This window comes from Mobula birostris, chromosome 1 (assembly GCF_030028105.1).
Source record: "Mobula birostris isolate sMobBir1 chromosome 1, sMobBir1.hap1, whole genome shotgun sequence".
Taxonomy (NCBI): Eukaryota; Metazoa; Chordata; class Chondrichthyes; order Myliobatiformes; family Myliobatidae; genus Mobula; species Mobula birostris.
Genome location: NC_092370.1, coordinates 228,577,022 through 228,598,759, shown reverse-complemented (window position 1 = coordinate 228,598,759; position 21,738 = coordinate 228,577,022). Strand labels below are relative to the sequence as shown.

The window sequence follows — 21,738 nt, the reverse complement described above, 5'->3', positions numbered from 1 at the left end:
AGTGTACCCTTTCAATCAACTCTGTAATTCCCTTTACTCCAATGTAATATCAATACATTTGACTTTAGCTTTTCTCTCTCAAACTGTAGAGTGAATTAATAATTATTATTACTGTTATTATTAATTCATCCTTCAGTTTATTATTATTGATAATGATAAGAATTATTATGGATATATTAATAATGGAAGACATCCACACGATCTGAGCAGTCTAAATGTAGACAAGGAAGCATCAAACACCTAACTCAGAATTGGAGACCTCTTCCCAGAAACAGAGGGACCAGGTGGCTAACACAAAAAAAATTATCAAAAATACATAATAAAAGACAAGATGATAAGTGCAGAAAATACATGGAGAAACCAGGAACAATCCAACACATTACAGGATCTTGCAGCAGTTTAACCCAATCTGAATACTTACACAAGCACAATCAAGTGGCAAACATTAATCATCAAAATCTTGCTTTAAAACACAAACTCATAAAAGGCACCATACCTTACTATAAATACAAGCCTGGCAAGCCTGGCTCAGTTTTAGAGTCAGACTCCTACACACTTTATTACAACCAAATCATTATTACAGATAGAACAATCCATAATAACCATCTGGATACATTACAGGATAAACAAGAAAGAACAACTTACTTAATAGATATAACCATTCCAAACACACAAAACATGCAGAAATCAATTAAGTGAAAAACATCAGAAATATACTGAATTAGAAGAGGAAATTGAAAGACTGTGTAACGTGAACCGGGTATACATTGTCCCGATCGTAATAAGTACAACTGGCATTACCCCAAATTCACTAAACAACAGCTTTGAACAATTAGGCTTTCACAGCAGTATTTATGTAAATCTCCAGAAAGCCACAATACTAAACACCACTAGAATAGTCCAAAAGTTCCTTGCAATTGAGAAATGAGTGTGCTTGTCTATGTCTGTACCTCAGGTTTTAACAGCTTGAGCTGAGAAAAAATAAAAATACAATAATAACAGTCTTTTTGTATAGCACCTTTTATACATTAAGTTGTAGACTCAAAGTGCTTTATGAAGATTGTAAAGATACATCAATATAGTCATAAAATTAAGAGACAATATTAAATACCATAAGTAAAGACAAACATTACATTGAATAAAGTGTAATCAAATATACCAAATTTACATAAATGTAATCAACATCAACAGACATTAAATAATCCTATACATAGGCCAAATTAAAAGAGTAGGATTTAGAAGTATGTTGAAACGTTCTTCAGTACTAGCCTGACGTATCTCAGGCAGTAATATATTCCAGGTTTTTGGTGCATAAGGGCAAAAGGCTGTAAACCAGTTCCGATGTGCTTGGCTCTAAGAAAACTAAGCAAACCAGTATTCGTGGATCTAACATTTTGATTAGTGATGTAAGAGGATAGACACTCCAATATATACGGAGGAGCTAGATTATTCAGAGTCTTATACACAATTAAGAGGATTTTAATATTGATCCTAAAGGACAAAATTAATTTCATTAATCAGTTACAGTAAGTATACATGTATATTGAATAGATTAAAAATAGTGCAAAAACAGAAATAATATATTTCTTGGGTTTAATGTCTATTTACAAATCGTAAAGCAGAGGGGAAGAAGCTGTCTCTGAATCGCTTAGTGCGTGCTTAGTGGGAGAGGAGATCCAGATGGTGAAATGTGTGGATGGAGCCAGGAGGAGGAGAGGGAGAGGAGGGAGAAGATTCACACTTTTTTTTTTGCGGCTACCAATAACCAAAATTTTTGCTTTTTTTTTCTTATTTAGTTTCAGGAAATTCAAACTCTTCAATTCTGTAATGATGGTAAGACATTAGACCAGAGAGTTTAGAGCCTCAAGGTCATCTGACGTAACAGGCAAATACAGTTGTGTCATCTACATAGCTGTGGTAATTCACCACAAGATTTGAAATAATTTAACCTAATGGGAACAGATAGAGTGAGAACAACAACAGGCCAAGAATTGATCCTTGCAGCACACCACACACAATATCATGGATTTTGGTCTTACAATCACCACACCTAACAAAGAATTTTCCTCCACTTGTACAAGATTGAAACCAGCTTAAGGCAGTACCAGAAAGACCTATCCATTGACTAAGGCAGTTTATGAGACTGTTGTAATCAATGCTATCAAATGCTGCACTCAAATACCAGAGAACAGAAACTGATAAGTTACCTGCATTGGCATTAAGCAACAAGTCATTAACTACTTAAGCAATGCAGTTTCTATACTATGATTTGATCTAAAATCTGACTGATACTTGCAAAGAATAGAATGCTTATTCCAGTAATCCTTTATTGTCAAACAATAGTTTTTCTAAAATTTTACCTAGAAAAGACAGGTTGGAAATAGTTCTAAAATTGTCCAAAGCAGAGCAGTCTAGATTATTTTTCTTAAGCAGGGGCTTAACTATTGTGTTTTTTAAGGAATCTGGAAAAATACCAGAAACTAGCAATTAATTACGTCCAATACACTGTCAAAAAGCATGCCAGAAATGCCTTTAAAAAAGCCTGTAGGAATAGGATCAAAGTCACAAGTGGTTGGTTTTAGCTGAGTAATTATTTCTCAAAGCTCAGGCAAGCTTATTTTAGTAAATGAGTTTAGTTCATGGTGTTCTATCATATTATGATTACTGCCTCCTAAGGGTTCCTTTACCTTAAGCTCCCTAATCAAATCTAGCTCATTACCCAGCACCCAGTCCAGAATTGCCTTTTCCCCCATAGACTCAGCCACAAGCTGCTCTGAAAAGCCATCTTGTAGCCATTCTTCAAATTCCCTCTCTTGAGATCCAGCACTTACCTGATTTTCCCAATCTACCTAGATATTAAAATCCTCCATGACTGTCAAAACATTGCCCTATTTATATGCCTTTTCTATCTCACTTCGTAATTTGTACCCCAGAGGCCTGTATATAACTCTCATCAGGGTCTTTTTACCCTTGTAGTTTCTTAACTCTACCTACAAGGATTCTACATCTTCCAATTCTATGTCATTCTTCCTAAGGATCGATTTTATTTTTTACCGATTTTATATTTTTACCAACAGAGCCCCCCCCCCACACCCTCTGCCTACCTGCCTGTCCTTTCAATACAAGGTGTATCCTTGGATTTTAAGCTCCCAACTATGATCTTCTTTCAGCCATGACTCAGTGATGCTCACAATCTCTAACTGCACTACAAGGTCATCTATCTTATTCCCTATATGTGCATTCAAATATAATACCTTTAGTCCTGTGTTCATCACCCTTTTCGATTTTGCCCCCATGTTACACTTCAACTCATCCCATTGACTGCAATTTTGCCCTATCATCTGCCAGTCATTCCTATCAGACTCACAACACACTGCATCTACTTGTATACCAACTATCCCATCCTCAGCCCTAACACAGTGGTTCTCATCCCCCTGCTAAATTAGTTTAAACCCTCCCAAAATTACACTCTAAGTACTTAGTCCTTGCTAAATCTAAAAACCATGACCTATTAATCTATGGATGTTCAGGGCAAGCAACTTGCTTTAATTGGTAATGAGTAATCAGCTTGTCCTCCTTTGATGAATTCTGAAATATAGAAATTTTCTCAGTTTCCAGGTTGCTGATTTTATATTGTGGTAATGTTGTAAGGCTTTCCCTTTCATCAAGTACAGTTTTATTACTTTACAGTTTCGGATAAACCTTACCTCCTCCATATTTGTGTGTCTCCTCTCTCCCTCTCGCTCTCTCTTTCTATCCCGTCCTCTTTTCCTCCTTCTCTTGCTCTTTCCAATCATTGTGCAGCACATTATTGTTTCCTTACAGACACTCTATATAGCCATCCATTACCCATTTTTGTCCATCCCCCAACCCTTCTCCCTCATCTCCCTCTCTTCCTCCTGGCTCCATCCACATATTTCAGCATCTGGATCTCCTCTCCCATCTCATTCCATCCGCCCTCCATCACTCCTCAGTAATTCCCATTATCACCTGCTTTACTAATCAGATTCCAGAACTGGATGCCTCTGTGTATCTATTTATCACCATAGAACCATAGAAACTACAGCACAGAAACAGGCCCTTTGGCCCTTCTTGGCTGTGCCGAACCATTTTCTGCCTAGTCCCACTGACCTGCACACGGACCATATCCCTCCATACACCTCCCATCCATGTATCTGTCCAATTTATTCTTAAATGTTAAAAAAGAACCCGCATTTACCACCTCGTCTGGCAGCTCATTCCATACTCCCACCACTCTCTGTGTGAAGAAGACCCCCTAATGTTCCCTTTAAACTTTTCCCCCCTCACCCTTAACCCATGTCCTCTGGTTTTTTTCTCCCCTTGTCTCACTGGAAAAAGCCTGCTTGCATTCACTCTATCTATACCCATCATAATTTTATATATCTCTATCAAATCTCCCCTCATTCTTCTACGCTCCAGGGAATAAAGTCCTAACCTATTCAACCTTTCTCTGTAACTGAGTTTCTCAAGTCCCGGCAACATCCTTGTAAACCTTCTCTGCACTCTTTCAACCTTATTTATATCCTTCCTGTAATTTGGTGACCAAAACTGAACACAATACTACAGATTCGGCCTCACCAATGCCTTATACAACCTCATCATAACATTCCAGCTCTTATACTCAATACTATGATTAATAAAGGCCAATGTACCAAAAGCTCTCTTTACGACCCTATCTACCTGTGACGACACTTTTAGGGAATTTTGTATCTGTATTCCCAGATCCCTCTGTTCCACTGCACTCCTCAGTGCTTTACCATTAACCCTGTATGTTCTATGTTGGTTTGTCCTTCCAACGTGCAATACCTCACACTTGTCAGTATTAAACTCCATCTGCCATTTTTCAGCCCATTTTTCCAGATGGTCCAAGTCCCTCTGCAGGCTCTGAAAACCTTCCTCACTGTCTACTACACCTCCAATCTTTGTATCATCAGCAAACTTGCTGATCCAATTTACCATATTATCATCCAGATCATTGATATAGATGACAAATAACAATGGACCCAGCACTGATCCCTGTGGCACACCACTAGTCACAGGCCTCCACTCAGAGAAGCAATTCTCTAACACCACTCTCTGGCTTCTTCCATCGAGCCAATGTCTAATCCAATTTACCACCTCTCCATGTATACCTAGCGACTGAATTTTCCTAACTAACCTCCCATGCGGGACCTTATCAAAGGCCTTACTGAAGTCCATGTAGACAATATCCACTGCCTTCCCTTCATCCACTTTCCTGGTAACCTCCTCGAAAAACTCCAACAGATTGGTCAAACATGACCTACCACGCACAAAGCCATGTTGACTCTCCCTAATAAGCCCCGTCTATCTAAATGCTTGTAGATTCTGTCTCTTAGTACTCCCTCCAATAACTTACCTACTACTGATGTTAAATTCACCGGCCTATAATTTCCCGGATTACTTTTCGATCCTTTTTTAAGCAACGGAACAACATGAGCCACTCTCCAATCCTCCAGCACTTCACCCGTAGACAGCGACATTTTAAATATTTCTGCCTGGGCCCCCGCAATTTCAACACTAGTCTCCTTCAAGGTCCGAGGGAACACTCTGTCAGGTCCCGGGGATTTATCCACTTTAATTTTCTTCAAGACAGCAAGCACCTCCTCCTTTTCAATCTGTACAGTTGCCATGGTCTCACTACTTGATTCCCTCAATTCCATAGATTTCATGCCAGTTTCCTTAGTAAATACAGACGCAAAAAACCTACTTAAGATCTCCCCCATTTCCTTTGGTTCCGCACAAAGCCGACCACTCTGATCTTCAAGAGGACCAATTTTATCCCTTACAATCCTTTTGCTCTTAATATACTTGTAAAAGCTCTTTGGATTATCTTTCACTTTGACTGCCAAGGCAACCTCATGTCTTCTTTTTGCCCTCCTGATTTCTTTCTTAAGTATTTTCTTGCACTTCTTATACTCCTCAAGCACTTGATTTACCCCCTGTTTCCTATACATTTCATACAACTCCCTCTTCTTCTTTATCAGAGTTGCAATATCCTTTGAGAACCAAGGTTCCTTATTCCTATTCAATTTGCCTTTAATCCTGACAGGAACATACAAACTCTGCACTCTCAAAATTTCCCCTTTGAAGGCTTCCCACCTACCAATCACATCTTTGCCAGAGAACAACCTGTCCCAATCCACGCTTTTTAGATCCTTTCTCATTTCTTCAAATTTGGCCTTCTTCCAGTTCAGAACCTTAACCCTAGGACCAGATCTATCCTTGTCCATGATCAAATTGAAACTAATGGTGTTATGATCACTGGAACCAAAGTGCTCCCCTACACAGACTTCCGTCACTGGCCCTAATTCGTTTCCTAACAGGAGATCCAATATTGCATCCCCTCTACTTGGTCCCTCTATATACTGATTTAGAAAACTTTCCTGAACACATTTTACAAACTCTAAACCATCTAGACCCCTAACAGTATGGGAGTCCCAATCAATGTATGGAAAATTAAAATCCCCTACCACCACAACTTTATGTTTCCTGCAGTTGTCTGCTATCTCTCTGCAGATTTGTTCTTCCAAGTCTCGTTGACTATTGGGTGGTCTGTAATACAATCCCACTAATGTGGCCATACCTTTCCTGTTTCTCAGCTCCACCCATAAGGACTCAGTAGACAAGCCCTCTAATCTGTCCTGCCTGAGCACTGCTGTAATATTTTCCCTAACAAGCAATGCTACTCCCCCACCTTTCATTCCTCTGCCATGATCACATCTGAAACATCAGAGCCCTGGAATATTAAGCTGCCAGTCCTGCCCCTCCTGTAGCCAAGTTTCACTAATTGCTACAACATCATAATTCCACGTGTCAATCCACGCCCTCAACTCATCCGCCTTCCCCACAATACTCTTAGCATTGAAATATATACACCTCAGAAGATTTTTACCACCACTCACAACCTTTCTATCAGCGGATTTGCTTAAACTTTCAATATCATTTATTTTCACCCCAGCCACACTGTCAGCTCTGGCACTCTGGTTCCCATCCCCCTGCAAATCTAGTTTAAAGCCTCCCCAATAGCACTAACAAACCTCCCTGAAAGGATATTGATCCCCCTGTGGTTCAAGTGTAACCCATCTCTCTTGTACAGGTCCCACCTGCCCCAGAAGAGGTCCCAATGATCCTGAAATCTGAAACCCTGCCCCCTACACCAGTTCCTCAGCCACTTGTTCCTCCTCCAGAGCATCCTATTCCTACCCTCACTGGCACCTAGCACAGGTAGCAATCCTGAGATTACCACCCTTGAGGTCCTGCTTTTCAACTTCCTACCAAGCTCTCTATACTCACTGTCCAGGACCTCTTCACTCTTCCTTGCTATGTCAGATTCTGCCATTACCTTCACCCTCCCCTCCCCCACCTCCCTCCAACTGCCCTTTTATTACCCAGCCTGCCTTCATCTATTATCCACTTGCCTGCTATTCCCAACTCTACCACACCCATAGAGCAGTCCTTGGAACATCTATCAGCCCTACCAGCCTGTCCCTTTCCTCTTTACAATGGCCATCTTCACTCTACACCATTATCTTGAGGGCTAATTTTCAAGAGAATGGAACTAGAGGTCATAGGTTAACGGTGAAAGGGGAAGTTGAGGGTAAACTTCTTCACTCAGAGGGTGCTGTAATTGTGGGACGAGCTCCCAGAGGAACTGGTAAGTATAAGTTCATTGCAACAGTTAAGAGAAGTTTGAATAAGTATATGGATGGGAGTGGTATAGAGGGTTATGGTCCAGGTACAGGTGGATAGAAAAAGGTAGAATAACAGATCAGCATAGACAAGATGAGCCAAGGAGCCTGTTTCTATGCTGTAGTGCAGTATGGCTCTATATTCAAAGTTCGAAAGGGATACAACTGAGTTGAGTTCCTCCAGTATTTTGTGTGTTGCTCAAGAGCACAAGAGAATAAACTAAAATAAAAGACACTTTCCCCTTGGTCGATAGTTAATTTGGAACTGAGCATTACTCACCTGACTAGCCAGTATTTCCCGACTTCCTTCTGATTGGTCCAGCCTCCGTCGTGTGCGGCTGAGCTCTTGCTCAATCTTAAACAGTACCAAAAATAAAAATGAGCATTCAAGCCAACTACAGTAGGTTTAAAGGGTGGCATATCATGGGCCAAAGGGCCTGTACTGTGCTGTACTTTTCTATGTTCTACAGATGGAACTACTATGCTGAAAACACTACCACACGTTGCTCAGAAACATATACCTAACCTATCTTCCTTACAGTCACTGCCCTCAGTGGAAAGTTCCAGGTGATTGTACTCAGACCACACCTTTATTTATTCATTTATTTAGCGATACAGCACAGTAACGATCCCTGCTGCCCAATGAGCCCATGTCGCTGAACAACACCCATGAGGCCAATTAACTCACCAACCCGTACATCTTTGGAATGTGGGAGGAAAATGGAGTGCCTGGAGGAAACCCACATGGTCACAGGAAGAACGTACAAACTCCTTATGACAGCAGCAGAAAATGAACATGGGTTACTGGCCTCGTAATAGCATTATGCTAGTTGCTACACTACCATGCAGCCCCAAGATTTAATGGCATTTGCGCATTTCGGACTGCAGGTAAGAGGTTTCTTTAGTTTTTTTCAAAGCAGTTAACTGGTAGGATGCTCACACAAAATAAAGGACGTTGAACCCCTGACAGGATGAGCAACAGACAAAATGCTGGAGTTCCTGATGAAGGGTCTTGGCCAAAACATCAACCTTTTATTTCTCTCCACAGATACTGTCTAACTTGCTGAGTTAGACCAGAAGTCCATAAGATATAGGAACAGAAGTAGGCCACCTGGTCTGCTTCGCCATTCATCCAATTCTTCCAATCATCCCCAGCCCCCTGCTTTCTCCTCATACCCTTTGATGCCTTTGCTAATCAAGAACCTATCTGTCTCTGCCTTAAATACACCCATTGACTTGGCCTCCACAGCTGCTAGTGGTAACAAATTCCACAGATTTACCACCCTCTGACTAAAGTCATTTCTCTGCATCTCTGTTCTAAATGGACGTCCTTCAATCCTGAAGCCGTGCCCTCTTGTCCTAGACTCTCCTACCATGGGAAATAACTTTGCCATATCTTATCTGTTCAAGCCTTTAAACATTCGAAATGTTTCAATGAGATGCCCCCCTCATTCTCCTGAACTCCAGGGAATACAGCCCAATAGTTGCCAGACGTTCCTCATACAGAATCAGAATCTGGTTTATTATCATCGGCAGGTGACGTGAAACTTGTTAACTTAGCGGCAGCAGTTCAATGCAATACATAATCTAGCATAGAAAAATAATAATAAATAAAATAAATTAATAATAATAATCAATAAACTAGCAAATCAATTACATATATTGAATATAAACGCAAACAACAGGAATTCTGCAGATGCTGGAAATTCAAGCAACACACACTGACTCTCACAGCTATCTGGACTATTCTTCTTCTCACCCTGTCTCTTGCAAAAACGCCATCCCCTTCTCGCAATTCCTCCGTCTCCACCGCATCTGCTCTCAGGATGAGGCTTTTCATTCTAGGACGAGGGAGGTGTCTTCCTTTTTTAAAGAAAGGGGCTTCCCTTCCTCCACTATCACCTCTGCTCTTAAACGCATCTCCCCCATTTCACGTACATCTGCTCTCACTCCATCCACCCGCCACCCCACTAGGAATAGGGTTCCCCTGGTCCTCACCTACCACCCCACCAGCCTCCGGGTCCAACATATTATTCTCCGTAACTTCCGCCACCTCCAACGGGATCCCACCACTAAGCACATCTTTCCCTCCCCCTGTCTCTCTGCATTCCGCAGGGATCACTCCCTACGCAACTCCCTTGTCCATTCGTCCCCCCCCCCCCCCATCCCTCCCCACTGATCTCCCTCCTGGCACTTATCCGTGTAAGCGGAACAAGTGCTACACATGCCCTTACACTTCCTCCCTTACTACCATTCAGGGCCCCAAACAGTCCTTCCAGGTGAGGCAACACTTCACCTGTGAGTCGGCTGGGGTGATATACTGCGTCCGGTGCTCCTGATGTGGCCTTTTATATATTGGCGAGACCCGACGCAGACTGGGAGACCGCTTTGCTAAACATCTGCGCTCTGTCCGCCAGAGAAAGCAGGATCTCCCAGTGGCCACACATTTTAATTCCACATCCCATTCCCATTCTGACATGTCTATCCACGGCCTCCTCTACTGTAAAGATGAAGCCACACTCAGGTTGGAGGAACAACACCTTATACTCCATCTGGGTAGCCTCCAACCTGATGGCATGAACATCGACTTCTCTAACTTCCGCTAATGCCTCACCTCCCCCTCGTACCCCATCTGTTACTTATTTTTATACACACATTCTTTCTCTCACTCTCCTTTTTCTCCCTCTGTCCCTCTGAATATAACCCTTGCCCATCCTCTGGGTCCCCCCCCACCTTGTCTTTCTTCCCGGACCTCCTGTCCCATGATCCTCTCGTATCCCTTTTGCCTATCACCTGTCCAGCTCTTGGCTCCATCCCTCCCCTTTCAAATCCCTTACTCACTCTTCCTTCAGTTAGTCCTGACGAAGGGTCTCGGCCTGAAACGTCGACTGCACCTCTTCCTAGAGATGCTGCCTGGCCTGCTGCGTTCACCAGCAACTTTTATGTGTGTTACATATATTGAATAGATTTTTTTTTAATGTGCAAAAACAGACTGTATATTTTTTTAAAAAGTGAGGTAGTGTCCAAAGATTCAATGTCCATTTAGAAATCGGATGGCAGAGAGGAAGAAGTTTTTCCTGAATCGCTGAGTGTGTACCTTCACACTTCTGTACCTCCTACCTGATGGTTACAGTGAGAAAAGGACATGCCCTGGGTGCTGGAGGTCCTTAATAAAGGACGTTGCCTTTCTGAGACTCTGCTCCCTAAAGATGTCCTGGCTACTTTGTAGGCTAGTGCCCAAGATGGGGCTGACTAGATTTACAACTTTCTGCAGCTTCCTTCGGTCCTGAGCAGTAGCCCCTCCATACCAGACAGTGATGCAGCCTGTCAGAATGCTCCCCATGGTACAACTATAGAAGTTTTTGAGTGTATTTGTTGATAGGCCAAATCTCTTCAAACTCCTAATAAAGTATAGCCGCTGTCTTGCCTTCTTTATAACTACATTGATATATTCAGACTAGGGATCTTGACACCCAGGAACTTGAAACTGCTCACTCTCTCCACTTCTGATCCCTCTGTGAGGATTGGTATGTGTTCCTTCGTCTTACCCTTCCTAAAGTCCATAGTCAGCTCTTCCACCTTACTGACGTTGAGTGCCAGGTTGTTGCTGTGGCACCACTCCACTAGTTGGCATATCTCACCCCTGTATGCCCTCTCGTCACCACCTGTGATTCTACCAACAATGTTGCATCATCAGCAAATTTACAGATGGTATTTGAGCTATGCCTAGCCACACAGTCATGTCTATATAGAGAGTAGAGCAGTGGGCTAAGCACACACCCGAGGTGCGCCAGTGTTGATCGTCAGTGAGGAGGATATGTTATCACTAATCCGCACAGACTGTGGTCTTCCAATTAGGAAGTCAAGGATCCAATTGCAGAGGGAGGTACAGAGGCCCAGGTTCTGCAACTTCTCAGTCAGGGTTGTGGGAATGATGGTATTAAATGCTGAGCTATAGCTGATGAACAGCATCCTGACAGAGGTGTTTGTGTTGTCCAGGTGGTCTAAAGCCGTTGAGATTGAGTCTGCCGTTGACCTATTGTGGCAACAGGCAAATTGCATTGGGTCCAGGTCCTTACTGAGGCAGGAGTTCAGTCTAGTCATGACCAACCTCTCAAAGCATTTCATCACTGTCGATGTGAGTGCTATCAGGCGATAGCCTTTAAGGCAGCCCACATTGTTCTTCTTAGGCACTGGTATAATTGTTGCCTTTTTGAAGCAAGTGGGAACTTCTGCCCATAGCAGTGAGAGGTTGAAAATGTCCTTGAATACTCCCGCTAGTTGGTTGCCGTTCCCTTTCATTCCTGGAATCATTCTCATGAGTCTTCTCTGAACCCTCTCCAAAGTCAGTATATCCTTTCTACAATAAGGAGCCCAAAACTGCACACAATACTCCAAGTATGGTCTCACGAGTGCCTTATAGAGCCTCAACATCACATCTCTGCTTTTATATTCTACCTCTAGAAATGAATGCCAACATTGTATTTGCCTTCTGTACCACTGACTCAACCTGGAGGTTAACCTTTAAGGTATCCTGCACAAGGACTCCCAAGTCCCTTTGCATCTCTGCATTTTGAATTCTCTCCCCATCTAAATAATAGGCTGCCCGCTTATTTCTTCTACCAAAGTGCATTTCCAACATTGTATTTCATTTGCTACTTCCTTGCCCATTCCCCTAAACTATCCCAGTCTCTTTACATACTCTCTGTTTCCTCAACACTACCCGCTCCTCCACCCCCCTTTGTATCTGGCAAATTTAGCCACAAATCCATTAATCCCATAGTCCAAATCATTGACATACATCGTAAAAAGCAGCGGTCACAACACCGACCCCTGTGGAACTCCACTGGTAACTGGCAGCTGGCCAGCCAGAGTAGGATCCCTTTATTCCCACTCTCTATTTTCTGCCGATCAGCCAATGCTCCACACATGCTAGTAACTCCCCTGTAATTCTATGGGATCTTATCTTGCTAAGCAGCCTCATGTGCGGCACCTTGTCAAAGGCCTTCTGAAAATCCAAGTACACCACATCTACCGCATCTCCTTTGTCTACCCTGCTTGTAATTTCCTCAAAGAATTGCAGTAGGTTAGTCAGGTCGGATTGTCTTTTCAGGAAACCACGCAGGCTTTGGTTTATCTTGTCACATGCCTCCAGGTACTCCATAATCTCATCCCTAACAATCGATTTGAACAACTTACCAACCACTGATGTCAGGCTAACAGGTCTATAGTTTCCTTTCAGCTGCCTCCCATCCTTCTTAGATAGCGGAGTAACATTTGCAATTTTCTAGTCATCTGGTACAATGTCAGAATCTATCGACTCTTGAAAGATCATTGTTAATGATTCCACAATCTCTCCACCTACTTCCTTCAGAACCCGAGGGTGCATTCCATCAGGTCCAGGAGATTTATCCACCCTCAGACCAATAAGCTTCCTGATCACCTTCTCAGTAGTAATTTTCACTGCACATACTTCACTTCCCTGACACTCTTGAATGTCCTGTATACTGCAGGTGTCTTCCATTGTGAAGACTGATGCAAAATCAGTTCCTCTGCCATCTCTGCGTCTGTCATACAATATCTCCAGCGTCATTTTCTATTGGTCTTATATCTACCCTCTACTCCCTTTTACCCTTTAAATACTTAAAAAAGCTTTTAGTATCTTCTTTGATATTAGTCACCAGCTTCCTTTCATAATTCATCTTTTCCTTCCTAATGACCTTCTTAGTTTTCTTCTGCAAGTTTTTAAAAGCTTCCCAATCCTCTATCTTCCCACTAGCTTTGGCTTCCTTGTATGCCTTCTCATTTGCTTTTACTTTGGCTCTGACTCACTTGTCAGCCACAGTAGTGTCCTTCTTCCATTCAAAAATTTCTTCTTCTTTGGAATATATCTGTCTTGCACTTCTCTCATTTGTATGCAGTTCCTCCAGCATTTTCTGTGTGTTGCTCTAGATTTGCAGCATCTGAAGAATATCTTCTAAAATATCCAATGAGTTTTCGAAGATTTTGTTCTTAAGGCACAGCTGATGCTGCAAGGTCCCACAGATGGTCACCACACTTGCCCCAATACAGTAAAAACCAACTTTTTATTGTGCAGTGTCAGTAGACATTCTAAAACATTGACACTTTAATCTAAAACAAATTGTTTTGGTTGTAACATATCAATCTACAGGTGAAAAACTCTGCTTAGCCACTTCAAGGGGCATTAATTGTCAACCAATTAATGAACTAAAATCCTAATTGTGCAAGATGGAAATCAGTGTGATGCGCTTCTATACCGCCAGGGACAAGTTTAAGGAGAACCTAACATGATGTTTACCCTACACATATGGTTTTACTTGAATATTTCAGCTAAGAGTGTCCCTGATTTATTGGCTGGAAAGAGCTATATGACCTGAGTTTAAGCAGTATACAAATAGAATCATAGGGTCATACGGCTTGGAAACAGGGCCCTTTGGCCCAACTCGCTCACACCAACCAAGGTACCTATCTAAGTTGGTCCCCTCTACCCACATTTAGTCCATATCCTTCTAAACCTTTCCTATCCATAGTTATCCAAATGTCTTTTAAATGTCATTATTGCACTTGCCTCTCCTACATTCTGTGACAGCTCATTTCTTATTAGTATCATCCTCTACGTGAAGTTGTTGCCCCACCGATCCCTTTTAAATCTTTCCCTACTCACTTTAACCTATGCCCTCTAGTATTTGATTCCCTGTCCCTGGGGAAAAGACTGAGCATTCACCTTATCTATGAACCTCATTAATTTCACCCATCAGTCTCCTATGTTCCAACTAATAAAGTCCTAGTCCATCTAACCTCTCCCTATAACTCAGACCTTCAAATCCTAGCAAAATCTTTGCACTCTTTCCAGCTTACTGACATATTTGCTATAACCGGGTCACCAAAATCATACACAATGCTTCATGTGTGGTTTTACCAATGTCTTGTACCACTGCAGCATACCATCAAAACTCTTACAGTTGATTACCTTATCGATTAATGCCAGCATGTCAGATCTGTCTTCACCACTCTGTCTTCCCCTATGCCACTTTCAGCAAACTATGTACCAGTGCTCCAAGATCCCTCTGTTCCACAACACACCCCAGGGAACTATCATTCACTGTACAAGAACTACCCTGTTTTTACTTTCCAAAATGGGTTCATCCAAAGCCAAAACCAGAATGGGTTTCCAATCAAAATGCAAAATTACACACCATTTGGGAATCCTTAGCCAACTTACTCAGCTAATGAAAATCCTTCTGTAATCTTCATTAAATTTCTTCATGTCTTCACATCTTGTACCATCAAATGCAAAAATGTCAGTGGTAAAGACATTTTTCTTGAGTTAGGAGCCAAGCTGTAATGCTCTGGAAGCTTTCTGGACAGGGAGTATGCAATGGTCACTTAACATTTCCCCATTCTATCCCTAATCTCATCATGATTTTCATATAGGATTTGTCCCTTTTCAAAGTTTTTGTTCATTATTACTTTTGCTGACATATTTCTGATTTCCCTAGAGAAAAAAAATTTTACCTGAGCAACACACACAAAATGCTGGAGGAACTCGACAGGTCAGGTAATATTTATAGAAATGAATCAACAGTCAACATTTCATCTTTCATCACCACCTCTTTAGTCAAGAAAGCACAGCAGAGTCTCCATTTTGAGGAGATTGGGGTGAGTGAGGCATCCCCTCCGCCATTCCAACTATTTTTTACGGGAACATCATCGCGAGCATCCAGACCTGCTGTATCACTGTCTAGTACGGGAATTGCAAGTCATCTGACCACAAGTCCCTTCAGAAGATTGTGAGGACTGCTAAGGATCACCAGGGTCTCTCTTCTATCCATCAGACATGTTTACCAGGAGCGCTGCATATGCAGGGGCCTTAGTATCATCAATGATCCTTCCCATCCATCAATGATCCCCCTACCATCAGGCAAGAGGTATCATGGCATTAGGATAAGGACTGTTAGGATGGGACACAGCTTCTTCCTTCAAACTGTGAGACTACTGTTCTGTCTGCCACCAGCCAGGTCTCATCGCTTACGAAGCACCAATTACATTGAATTGTTTACTTTTTAACTTACGTCGTAAACGCACCATATTATTTGTTAACTTATTTGTGGTAATACATGCTGTGTGTGAATTATACATACTGTCTTGTGCACTTTAGTCTAGAAGAATATTGTTTTGTTTGGTGGTATACATGTGTATGGTTGAATCACAATAAAATTGATCTTGAACTTTGGAATGTGGAAGGAAACGAGTGGATCCAGAGGAAACCTACACAGTCAGGGGAGCACACAGAAACTGCTTATAGACAACGGTGGGAATCAAAACCCAATCTTACAGTGGGGCTGTAAATTGTTGCACTAACCACTTTGCTACAGTGCCACTCTGCTGTCACAAACACTACAGCAACTTTAATCAGGAACAAGTGCCAGGTCAAAAATACAAAAGCTACTCTTGGAGACACCATTCTGCTGTTAGCTACACAGAGACAATACCTTGGAAACAACTTTACTGAATAATATGAAGTTACTGATTTTAAACCAAGAAACTTGCCACATAAAGTAAAGACTTGTCCAGTCAGTCCAGGTGCACTTTCAACAAGATGATGTGTTTATCATTCAGTCAACTGGCATTCAATCTCTCAGCCATTGAAAGAAAATTCATTCCTTGAGGTTTAGAGTTGCTGGCATCCCCGGAATTATGGGAAGGGGAGAGCGGTATCACAATTTTCCATTACACAAAGTTGCATTACCTGAGCATACAGCAAGAAATATGGATTGAAAGAAAATAAATTTTGTTTTGATTTATTTTGTTTCCCCCACATAAATTCTGTGAGAGTGAGATTTAGTCCGTATCTCAAATTTCTAGGTGTGATTTGTGCACTCTGTAGGGGCAAACTTTAATAACCCAAACAGCTGTAATGCAAGATACACCTGTGCTTTTTAAGTTTTTAAATTACTTTCTCTCTGCTTCTGATTTCTGATTCTGAGCATTATCTACATGTGAAATCACCAATTTTAATTTCCACTGCCTTTTCAGTATTTATGCTATTAATTTTGTTCAATAATTTGATTGGCTTGCCCTATTCATTTGGCTCCCAGATGTTCACTGTTCAATGCTGATGCTATCAGCTTACTTCTTTCAATAAGTTGCCACTTGAAATTCTCAATGTGCTGGGAAATGTTTAATTAACGGTAGAGTTGTTATATTCACTCTGACAGCGAATTATGGACCAATGAGTTCTATTTGAGTATGATTTTAAACTTCAGTTGAAACAACTGCCATAATAAAGATAATCCCTCTAGTGATTTTACATTATTGCTGTTTGTTCATTTGTGAAAGAGAAGCAGCACTGTATCACCACTTTAATATTCTACATACATTTACACATTGAAGAAGCTTAATAACTTCGAAGATCCATTAGCACAAAAAAACATTTTATTTAAGCACAATTCCAGAATACATTTCCCCCCAGTAATTCTGCAATTGTGATCTAATTGCCTGCATTTGAAAAGAACCTATTCTTTAAGATCTAAATATAAATGATGTGTATGTGCCCAAGTACAGTAATTATATCAGAAACTGCAACTTGTACAATATGTTCTTTAGACTCAGAATTGCATTAGAGTTGTAGAATTACTGGATGAATCATGGATGATTCATAACTGAATGACAATACGTTTATATTGCGCCCATTACAAAAGCTGCAGGTGATCTCAAAAGTTCCCATAATAATCCTAAATTTACAGCAATTTGAGCTTCAAAAACTGTCACTCTATCGTTAACAGAGAGATGATTAACAGAAGGGTTATATTTCCAAATTGACATCACTGAGAAGGCAACACAGGACTATACTACACAGAACCATTATGTACATGGCCATGTCCATTACAGGACAGTAATACAAATGTTGTGGATAGTGAAGAAGGTTGTCATAAGTTACAACAGAATATTGTCAATGTTCGAGGTCACAATGGAACATTGACAGGATGCAGAGCTGGGCTGAGAAGTGCCAAATGGAACTGGAGAAAGATACAGGGTTAATGGCTGGACCCTCTATGGGGTTCATATCCACAGATCCCTCAAAGTTGCAGTGCAAGTTAATTGGATTATTGGATTAATATGTATGGTATATTGACCTTCATTAGTTGGAGGATTTAATTCAAGATCCATGGGGTAATGTCGCATTTCCATAAAACCCTGGTTAGACCACACTTGAAATATTGTGCTCATTTCTGGTCGCCTCATTATAGGAAGAATGTAGAAGCTTTACAGAAAGTGCAGTGGGGATTTACCAGGATGTTGCCTGGATTAGCGAGCATGGATTAGAAAGATTGAATGAGCTAGGGCTCTTCTGTTTGGATAGAAGGAGGATGAGAGGTGACTTGATAGAGGTGTACAACAGGCATAGATCAAATGGACATCCAAATACATTTTCCCAAGGCAGAAGTGGCTAATACAAGGTGGCATAGTTTTAAGGTGATTTTAAGAATGTTTAGGGGAGATATCAGAGATAGAATTTTTACACAGAGAATGATAGGCTATGGTAGAGGTAGTTACATTAAGAGCACTTAGGTACATTAAGAACATGTATGATAGAAAAATGGAAGGCTATCTAGGAGGGAAAAGTTAAATTGATCTTAGCACAGTTTAAAAGGTCAGCACAACATCACAGGCTGAAGGTCCTGTGTGTGCTGAATAGTTCTATGCTCTATGCCCATTTCTTAGAAGAGCTGCTTAATATTAAGAAGGCTGTGTCTGCTTAATATTTTTAAAAGGAGATTAATAACTAAAGCATCAATTGAAGTATAATTGACTGTAGGGGAAGTTGCAATATCATAAATTTTCAATGAGAGCTTGCCAAATTTGAAATGCAAGATGTTCAACATCCTTCAGTAGCATAATGCACTTCTAAGGGCAACCAAAAGATTTAACAAGACTACACAAAACTGCATCTGTAGGGGAAAAGTGATTGTCAACATTATGGTCATTTCATCACAAAGTCATCTCCTACATTACCTGAGGGGTCCATGGACCCCAGGTTGTGAATCCCTGCTCAAGTAGGTTGTTATTTGGTTAAAAAAATTAAACCAATTAACTTCCAAACATGATTCTGCAATAAATTTGTTCATTTTTTTCTTTTTAATTTTTTTCTTCTGTAGACCATCTGCGGGGCTGTTAGCATTCAAAATATCCAAAATGAGGTGTGACAAGTAACAATACTGCAATATTGCAAGTAACAAAATTGCTGGAATCTAGGAGAAAAAAGATGCTGCAGGAATTTAGTGGGACTGTTAACTTCCATAAAGGGAAATGGACAGTTGACATTTCAGGTCAAGACCATTCATCCAGATTGATGAAGGATGTCGATCGCAAATATAGGCTGTCCATTTGCCTCCATAAATGCTGCCCAACCCACTGATTTCCTCCAACTTTGCTCCAGTCTCTTGTTTCCAAACAGCTGTAGGAACTTAGAGGGACAGGCAGCATTTGTAGAGGGTAAATAGAGAGTTTTAGAACTGAACACTATCCCCAAAGGTCAATTATTGATCTGCACCCACAAATGCCACCTGACATGCTAACTTCCTCAAACAGTTTTTTGGTTAAAAAAAAATTAAGCCATTTAACTTCTAAACTTGGTTCTGCGAGAACTGTTCATTTTAATTCTTTCATTTTAATTCTTTTTCTTTTTCCTGTTTCTTCTCCGATTGTCTAACACTTTCCTCTGACTTCCTAGATTTCCACATTCGATACAAATCGTAAATAACATCTCCTCTTTGCTGACAATCAGAACAGGTGCACCGCAAGGATGCATGGTTAGCCGACTGCTCTACAGTCTCTATGCTCATGATTAGACACAGCTCACATGCCATCTATACTGTAAATTTGCCAATGACACTACTGTTGCTGGCAGAATCTCAGATGGTGATGAGGACGTGCACAGGAGTGAGATAGATCAACTGGTTGAGTGGTGTCACATCAGCAACCTTGTACTCAACATCAGTATAACCAAAGACTTCAGGAAGGAAGATCAGGAGAACACCCATCAGTCCCCATCGAGCCGTCAACACTGGGAAAGGTGAGCAGCTTCAGGTTCCTGGGTATCAACTTCTCATTGGATCTGTCCTGGACCCAACATATTGATGCAATCATGAAGAAGGTACACCAGCAGGTATACTTCATTAAGAGTTTGAGAAGATTTGGGATTTCACAAAACATTCTAGCAAAATTCTACAGATGTACCACGAACAGCATTCTGACTGGTTACATCACCATCTGGTATGGGGGCTCCAAAGAATAGGATCAGAAAAAAAATGCAAAGGGTTCCACTCCATCATGGACGCAGCCAACTCCATCATGGATGCAAGCTTTTCCAGCTTCAAGGAGATCTTCGATAGGCAGTCACTCAAGAAGTGGCATCCATCATCAAGGATTCTCACCATACAGGATCTGCCCTCTTCTCACTTCTACCAGCAGAGATGAGGTACAGGAGCCTGAAGACAGACTCAACACAAAACAACACACTTCATGCCAATGATAATAAACCTGATTCAGATACTCTTTTATCAAATCCTTGTTCTCTACCATGTTCTGAGATTGAAGTAATCCCTAAATTATGTACATTGCTACACTAATAAAATGTTTCCAAGAGTTGATAATGACCAGCAAGTCAGTCGTGGGACCTTTCACACTCAAAATATCCAAAGTAAGGAGCGATAAGTCACAATAAACTGAACAGCCTATAAATAATCTATCTCACCTATTCCACAATTCATATTATTTCAAACTAAAAAAACTGTAGAACATAGAACAGTACAGCACTGGACAGACCATTCAGTCCATGATATTGTGCTGTCTTGGTGCCAATTTAACCCCAAGTTTATTGTCATCTGATTGTACATATATACAACCAAATGAAACAACATTCCAGACCATGGTGCACCCACAAAACATGTAACACACACAGCTCATAAACCAAAATATTACCATAAATAAGTTTATAAAACATATGTCAGGATGCTGTTCATCCACTATAGCTCAATAATTAATATCATTATTCCCACAATCCTGATTGAGAAGTTGCAGAACCTAGGCATCTGTACCTCCCTCTGCAATTGTACCTCACTCTTCCTAACCGGAAGACCACAGTCTGTGCGGATTGGTGATAATATCCCCTCCTCGCTGACTATCAACACTGGCGCACCTCAGGGGTGTGTTTGTAGCCCACTGCTCTACTCTCTATATACACATGACTGTGTGGCTAGGCATACCTACAATACCATCTATAAATTTGCTGACGATACAGCCATTGTTGGTAGATTCTCAGGTGGTGACGAGAGGGCGTACAGGAATGAGATATGCCAACTAGTGGAGTGGTGCCGCAGCAACAACCTGGCACTCAACGTCAGTAAGACGAAAGAACTGATTGTGGACTTCAGGAAGGGTAAGACAAAGGAACATATACCAATCCTCCTAGAGGGATCAGAAGTGGAGAGAGTGAGCAGAATCAAGTTCCTGGGTGTCAAAATCTCTAAGGATCTAACCTGGTCCCAACATATCAGCAAGACAGCCGCTATACTTCATTAGGAGTTTGAAGAGATTTGGTATGTCAACAAATACTCTCAAAAACGTCGATAGATGTACCGTGGAGAACAATCTGACAGGCTGCATCACTGTCTGGTATGGGGGGGGGGCTACTGCACAGGACCAAAAGAAGCTGCAGAGGGTTGTAAATTTAGTCGGCTCTACTTTGGGTACTAACCTGCAAAGTACCCAGGATATCTTCAAGGAGCGGTGTCTCAGAAAGGCAGCATCCATTATTAAGGACCTCCAGCACCCAGGGCATGCCCTTTTCTCACTGTTACCATCAGGTAGGAAGTACAGAAGCCTGAAGGCACACACTCAGTGATTCAGGAACAGCTTCTTCCCCTCTGCCATCCGATTCCTAAATGGACATTGAATCTTTGGACTCTACCTCACGTTTTTTAAT

At 41.3% G+C, this 21,738-nt stretch overlaps 1 protein-coding gene across 6 annotated transcripts in view; it reads right to left on the bottom strand.

Annotated features, from left to right (window-relative positions):
- Positions 1–21,738, bottom strand: part of LOC140205546 (centrosomal protein of 128 kDa) — a 642,143-nt gene that overhangs the window by 497,585 nt on the left and 122,820 nt on the right. For 5 of the 6 annotated variants that reach the window (XM_072273171.1, XM_072273204.1, XM_072273166.1 and 2 more), the window contains exon 10: positions 8,011–8,085. The exons of the other annotated variant lie outside the window; for it this stretch is intronic. In XM_072273171.1, coding sequence (XP_072129272.1) covers positions 8,011–8,085 — 75 coding nt within the window. The remainder of the gene's footprint in view (positions 1–8,010; positions 8,086–21,738) is intronic. 6 annotated transcript variants of the gene reach the window in all.